The 7,524-nt window shown below is 37.2% G+C and overlaps 1 protein-coding gene across 1 annotated transcript; it reads left to right on the top strand.

Moving 5' to 3' along the window:
* The first annotated feature begins 496 nt into the window (after positions 1–496).
* LOC113749741 (probable inactive receptor kinase At5g67200) lies at positions 497–6,061 on the top strand. Its single transcript, XM_027293570.1, has 2 exons — positions 497–2,209; positions 5,355–6,061. Exons 1-2 carry the CDS (start codon positions 778–780, stop codon positions 5,936–5,938), a joined length of 2,016 nt encoding a protein of 671 aa, XP_027149371.1. The 5' UTR covers positions 497–777; the 3' UTR covers positions 5,939–6,061.
* The last annotated feature ends 1,463 nt before the right edge of the window (positions 6,062–7,524 follow it).

Here is a 7,524-nt window from a genome sequence, read left to right as displayed (position 1 = left end):
TCACTTTATTCAGACACAAATTGTAATGAATTTGTTTTGGATTGCTTATTATTTCAAAAAAAATTGATTATATTATAAATACAAATTTCAATCACTTGTTTTATCTTTTTAATTATATTTTTATTTTATATGCATCGCATTAAAAAAATGATACATCATTATTACACGCAAATTTTTTTCAAAATAACCTTCTATCGAACTAAATAATTATCCATATCTCACGATCGAAAGTGGTAGAAGCAAGGTTGGGCAACAGGGCAAGTACGTAGTCACAATTTGAGATCATTCGGCGAGCGCAAGGACACGAGTCAAACCATAGCAGAAAAACAGAGTAGTTCTCAAGGCAGTGGGTACTACCCACTGTGTCAATACCGACAATAACTACAGCCACCTAAAACTTTAGAAGGGCCATCGTAATTCCCCACCCCTCAACTTTCTTTCATTTCCTTCTTCCCGACTTCACGTGATTCTGACTTTGTCTTTGCAGTTTGCAGTACACTTCGGACAGCTGCCTTTGCATGCTTTTGTCACTTACTGCCCCATTCTGTTCCAGTCCGGCAAATCCGCCTCCTTCCTGCCCTTCAAATTTCATAGCCCTTAACCCTCAGATCACATGCAACCGAAAAAACTGTAGGCCAATGTACTGCCACTATTAGGCTACAACCCCAGAATCAACAGCAGTCCGCTCAAGAACAATCAAGAGATAAACAGAGGGCTTTGCTCAAAAAATTCTCATTTCATCATCATTTGTACAACAGGTTGGTTTTTGCTTGCACAATGAGAGCACATTTGTTGTTGCGGGACAATGTGATTTCTCTCCTAATATTCTGCTCAAGCTTCTTAGCTACTTTGGTTCATTCTTCGCGTTATTCAATCGATGTGTTGCCATTATCTGATGCCTCAGCTTTGTTAGCTTTTGAATCAAAAGCTGGCTTGAGAAGCAAACTTGGGTTCTCTCCCGAAACAAGCTCCTCATTTTGCAAATGGGCTGGAGTGCAATGCTCACAAACCAGAGTGGTCCGGTTTGTCGTCGAGGGAATGGATTTAGGTGGAGTTTTTGCTCCGAGCACATTGACTCGGTTGGACCAACTACGAGTTCTTAGTCTCCAAAACAACTCCCTCGCCGGTCCCATCCCTGATCTTTCCGGTTTGGTCAACCTCAAAGTTCTCTTCCTCTCCCACAACTCCTTCACCGGCTCAATCCCACCTTCGCTATCAACTCTCCACCGTCTCAAAACCCTCGATCTCTCCCACAACAACTTAACCGGTCCGGTCCCGATCTCTTTCAACAACCTGGACAGGCTGTACACCCTCCGGTTAGACTCAAACCGGTTCAACGGTTCGATCCCAGCATTAAACCAATCCACACTTCAGATGTTCAACATTTCTAGTAACAACCTCACCGGTCCAATCCCTATCACCCCGACATTGTTACGCTTCAAAGCGTCGTTGTTCAGCTGGAATCCCGGACTTTGCGGAGAAATAATACACAAGGAATGCCGTGAAATGCAACATTTTTTCGGTCCCGTCGCCTCACCTCCGCCGCCGAAATCGGTATCCGCCGATCAAAGCTCACAAATTGAACGGGGAAAAGTAGGCGTGAGCAGCCAACCAAGCAGGAAAGCGCATGGGAAGGCGGCGCTTATAATCGGGCTATCCGGGAGCGGGCTATTTTTCATTTGTTCGTTCATTTGTTTTGCATTTGCCACGAGGACGGTAAAAAAGAAGAAAAAGGAAAGTTCAGCTGGGAAAGTTGTGGTTGGTGAAGCAACTGCAAATGCCAATGCCGAGGCATTGATGAGGATTGAAGAAGACAATTACGAGCTGGAGGAGAAGGTGAGGAGGGTCCAGGAGGGAGTGCAAATCGCCGGGATGGGGAAGAGCGGGAATCTGGTATTCTGTGCGGGTGAGGCACAGGTGTATACGCTGGAGCAGCTGATGAGGGCATCGGCGGAGCTGCTGGGGAAGGGAACGATGGGGACCACTTACAAAGCAGTGCTTGACAGCCGGTTGATTGTCTGTGTGAAGAGACTGGACGGTAGTAGATTGGCGGGTACAAGTCAGGAGGTGTTTGAGGGGCACATGGAATCAGTGGGGTCCTTGAGGCATCCGAATTTGGTTCCCCTCCGGGCATATTTTCAGGCTAAAGAAGAGAGGCTTCTGGTTTATGATTACCAGCCTAATGGCAGTCTTTTCTCTCTAATTCACGGTGAGTTCTTGATAATTGCTTCTATTAATTACACTTTTTTGCTTATTAATCCTTCCTTTATTTCAACTAGGAAATAAATAGTATTCACTCACTAGTTGATCAAGTAACTTGAGATGATAATATGGAATATGAACCCCATGCAAATCGATATTGCAACCTCTCCTGATGTCGAACCTCAGCTGTAAGCCATTGTCTGACATGCTCATAGATATTGCTTTACCATTGTCATGACATATGTTAAAATGTCATTTCCTAATAAATTGAAGTCCCAGGCCAGGCCATCAAATTTAAGTGTTGTTTTTCTTGAGACACAAAAAATATTAAATGGGGCCCTCTCGTGATTTTTTTTTGTCCCCAGTCCAGTCCAGTCCAGGATTTTGTTACATCTACTGCTTTATTCGTGGGGTAAAGTAAACTCGAAGGTTTGAACTTTAAGATGCGGGGATTAGTATCCCAAACATTTCCCTATAAAAAGGACAGTGGCTGTCCCGTTTTGGATGGGAATCTGACTCTGGTAAGCTGTGGCTTCCAGCATAATACTAATAGAGAATCTAGCAGCTCCCTTTGAGAATTGACTTCTGGTCGACTTTGAATTTTGCGTACCCGTTATTATAGCGGCTTTTTATGATGGTTTTTTGTAAGGGATGATCATTGGACATTTATTAACATATCAAAAACTAATTTAACTTGTCTTACATAATTATTATATTATTTTACATCTCTATATTTTTTGTATTTAATCCTATCTTGTATTTTGTAGTTATTTTTTTGAATTAACCTTGTAATATTTCAAAAAATGTGACATCATATATATATATATATATATATATAATAAAGTCGTATTCTCATCCTTATCCTTTTAGTTTACCTCTTTCCTACATGGCTTATCGACATAGCAAGTAGGTGCAACGCACTCTATGAGTTAACCCTTTAATAACCTACGCTATCCTATCCCTCTTTTTTCTCTTGACTTTACAATTCTAGATAATCCTTCCATAATTATCTCTTCCATTCTCTCACCTTTTTTTTTTTCCTTAACCCTAATCGTCAAACCTAAATTTCCTGGGGATTAGTATAAATAATTTTGAATTATGTTTTTAACTCTCTCTCATCTTCAACTCAAAAGTTCGAAACATCAATTCAAATATTAGATTATATTTACTAGATTATCGCTATCGATGCTATACATTTTTACTCATATATATGGTTCTCAGTCTATTGCTCATCACTTTATCAAGCAAAGCAGATGTTTACACTTTTCCACAATTTTTTTGGAAAGTTTTTTTTTTTTTTTTTTAACTTCAACGCAAGGACCGGATTTGGATCTTCGTTTTTATTCCCTTCAATGCAAGGACCACATTTGGATTTTGTTTATGCTCGCTGTATGTGGTCTGTACTTTCCTACACCTTCTTCATAACTAGGTCATTGAATTTGAATTTTCTAAGTCTTCAAAAGTTACAGTTTGATTTTTATTTCTGGCAAGATTTTTGTAATTAATTTGTTATTTCAATTTATGGATTCACTCTTCAATTCAAGTAGAACACATATTGCTTTTTTGGTTAGTGATTTAAAAGTGGCCTTTTAAACTTTATGTTTTTACACGATTTTTTAATTGTCTTTGACAATTTATTAATTGTCTTCAACAACGTATTAATTTTTTTTTATTTTCTAGGTTTTTGGGGTTAAAAAAATTTTGTGCAGTTTTCAATGTTTTTTTTTTAGACTTTGGTAGAAAGCTTCTAAAGAACAAGAAGGTGTCATTGATTACATAAATGGCAAGGTATCAAGTTTATTGTCATATAGCAGTTCATGTCATGCAATATACATCAGACTATTTTTGATTTTTTTATGTTTTTGACTGAATAGCAAAATACATCTTATGTTTTCGTTTTGGTTTCTATTAGCCATGGACAGATTTAGAAGGTTAATGTGTTCCTATGACTTGATTGATTCTGAATTCTTATCTTTTATTAATATTTCATTCGGCTTCTTTTCTTTTCACATTAACCTTTAAGCCATTTAAATTAAGCACCAAAATTGATGTTTTGGTAACGGGTTGGCCATTCTTTTGTTTACAGAAGATCAACCAAGTTTTGATCTTCTCTATTTCCAAGTTTTTGAATGTCATCATATTGTCGATTTTTTTTTTGTTTGCATTTTTGAATTATTAATCACTACTGAATTAGATGTTTAAATTTACATTATAAGACTATTTTTGAATAATAATGTATTTAAGAAAGGTTATCATAGATTATACAATAAATTTGTATTTTATGCAAATATTTTTATGAACTACACTAAATAATTTATTATTTTTAGACAATTCCCATTCTACGAAGGGGTGCAAAACTAGTTTGAAATATATTGCTGAATGGACACCTGTCAAAAAAAGAAGGCCCCTTTTGATTTAACCCGTAGGTAGCTGCATAATTAATGCAATAAAGCTCGGGAAAACACAACACTCTTTCACGTGTGCCTAGTTTATTTGGTTTGGTAGAATTGAAGAATTGTTCCATCACGATTCAAGTATCACAACTTCCTTAGCATTATTCTTTAGGCAACCTTTCTAGTATACTCTCGGCTTGGACCCCACCAATCTCTCTCTTTTTTTTTTTGAAGATGACCCCACCAATCTCTTTAAGCCTTTTAATCAAGAGGTGTCCTGGGGAAAAGATTGTGGGTCCAAAATGTCAGTGCACCCCCAAGATAGATAGAGGCCTCGAGTCAAGTGTTGATTTTTTAAAAAAAATTAAAAATAAATTGAAAAATTGTTTTGATACAGGAGGTCAACAGATATATAGTAATAGTATAAATTATATGTGAATATTATTTTTCTTCTAGAAAATATCTACTAGTTCCTTCTAAAAATAATTTGATTAGTTGGATTAACTTGAATTAGACGGATAACCTAACCTACCTTCAAATGGAAAGCAATCTTAGTAATATGTTACTAGTATTTTAAGCGATTTCAAACTAGTTAGTTATAGTTATGTAGCGATTCTAGTGAATCCATCCATCCACGTTGCATTCTTTGACTGGATCACCTCAATCCTAGTACAAGCAACACTTTTTCCCTCGAGCTCAAGCAAACGTAATTGTAATTCTTTGACTTGTCAACATGCAAACGTAATTGTAATTCTTCAGGTTCCAAGTCAGCAAGAGCAAAGCCACTTCACTGGACATCATGCTTGAAAATAGCAGAGGACGTAGCTCAGGGCCTCTCCTACATTCACCAAGCTTGGAGGCTCGTCCATGGCAATCTCAAGTCTTCCAACGTCCTCCTTGGCTCCGACTTCGAAGCCTGCCTTACCGACTATTGCCTTTCCGCCCTTGCAACCACCATTGCTGCCACCGCCGCCTCCTCCGATGAGGAGCACCCTGATTTTAAGGCCTATAAAGCTCCGGAAGCACTCAAGTTCAACAACGACCAAACTCAAGCCAATACTACAACATCCAAGTCAGATGTTTACTCATTTGGGGTTCTTTTGCTTGAGCTTCTCAGCGGGAAGCATCCGTCGCAACTTCCAATTCTGATGCCCGGCGACATGATGAACTGGGTGAAACTAAGCAGGGATGAGGAAAATAGAGGGGAAGACAACAAACTAGAAATGCTTCTTGAGGTGTCTATTGCTTGTAGTGTCGCCTCCCCGGAACAGAGGCCGACAATGTGGCAAGTCTTGAAAATGATTCAAGAGATTAAAGAGGCTGTTATAATGGAGGAAAATTGATCGAATATACGCACCAGACCTGGTCAGCTCTCAGTGAGCTAGTCGATGTCGGTCTTTCTTGTATATTGGTATTTTCTTTTTCTTTCTTTCTTTTTTTTTTTTTTGCATCTTATAACGGTGAGAAGTTGCAATACTACCACCCTTAAAGCTCTTGAAGGAAAGTAAAATTAAGCTTTAAATTTAATAATGCCGCCATTCTTTTAAATACTTTTCACATTCATTTAACACTTGCACCTAGCCGTAGAAAACCAATTGAACAAGGAACTAAAGCTAGGGATATCGTACGTACGCTACAGCTCACAACCACAAGAAACCGAAAAAAAAAGAAATTTTTTTTTGCATTCCTTCCACATAGACAACAAACAGAAAAGTTTTTGAGAGAGTCAAATGATTTATCAAATCAATAAACGATCTCACACGATAACTAAGTAAGTGCAGTAATCATATCTTTGATGCTTTCAATGATCCATCTAGCTAGTACATTTTCCCAAGGTAATTAACAAAATCTCAAGTGAGATTCTATACAACTCTCTAATTACAAGTATTACTCCTAAATTAATATATTGTGACTGTTATTCTTTTGTTTCTGCTGAACGAACTTCTTAACGATAAAGAAATGGAAGAAATTATAGAATTGCAAAAGAATGATAAAATTAAGGCGAATTGACTTTATGCATCAACGTATACTTCTAAGTTGCCAAGGTTAAGGACATAAACTCATTGTGCCAAGGCCTTTTGATGTCTCATTGTTTTTGAGATTATAAATCTTGCCCCTCCTAATTATGTGTTGCCTTTCATAAAGAATAACTTGCATAAATATATTACTACTAGTCCCTAAAACCTAGCATAGCATAGCATAGCTGCTAGGTACATTAATCAAGTGACCATGCATGCGGTCTCCAGTTTCAACTCTCCAGCACTCTCCTTTTTCTTTTCCTGTTGTAAGATTTAGAGTCTCCAAGAAAAATATAAAAACTGCTAATAATGTTGTTTTATGTTTACATTAGGGTAAGGGTGTTATTTTTTATTTTATTTAGTGCAAATGGGAGGTTTTGAACTCGGAATCTCACTTAAAGTCGCCTCCTACCACCCAATCCATCCCACCCTCCAGGTAAGGGTGTTATTTGAACCGCAACGGATCTTCTGTCCCACACTCTGTGCCATTCTCTGTCTCACTTTTTATTATATTGCTATTTCTCCTTCATAAACATCATGTTTTAGTTCTTTTTTATTTTTTTATGGTTCAATAACTATTAATTCAGTAAAAAATAAATACAACAGCTTCAAAAAAACAATATATAATATAAAATTAAAAAATACAGCAGAAAATGCATAAAAAATCTCAATTTTTTATGCATTTTGATTTTTTGAGTTTGTTAAAATTTGTGTATTACTGAATTAATAGTTATTGGATCTTAAGGAACCAAAAAAGAACTAAAACATGATGTTTATGAAGGAGAAATAACAATATAATAAAACATGGGACAGAAGATCCGTTGCGTGTTTGAACTCTCGCATGTCGTTATCCAAGTCCAAAAGAGACCCCGTTTGACAAATGAGTTTTTTGGATGTTTATCTAAAACTTT

This window comes from Coffea eugenioides, chromosome 10 (genome assembly GCF_003713205.1).
Source record: "Coffea eugenioides isolate CCC68of chromosome 10, Ceug_1.0, whole genome shotgun sequence".
NCBI lineage: Eukaryota > Viridiplantae > Streptophyta > Magnoliopsida > Gentianales > Rubiaceae > Coffea > Coffea eugenioides.
Note: the sequence above shows the minus strand (reverse complement) of the source record. Positions and strands in the feature narration are given on the sequence as shown.

What these genes read in the sequence shown, in the direction of transcription:
- LOC113749741 (XM_027293570.1), top strand. Translation starts at nt 778, where the DNA reads ATGAGAGCACATTTGTTGTTGCGGGACAATGTGATTTCTCTCCTAATA. An exon ending in TCTTTTCTCTCTAATTCACG is followed by an intron (nt 2,210 to 5,354) that starts GTGAGTTCTTGA and finishes GTAATTCTTCAG; the next exon opens with GTTCCAAGTCAGCAAGAGCA.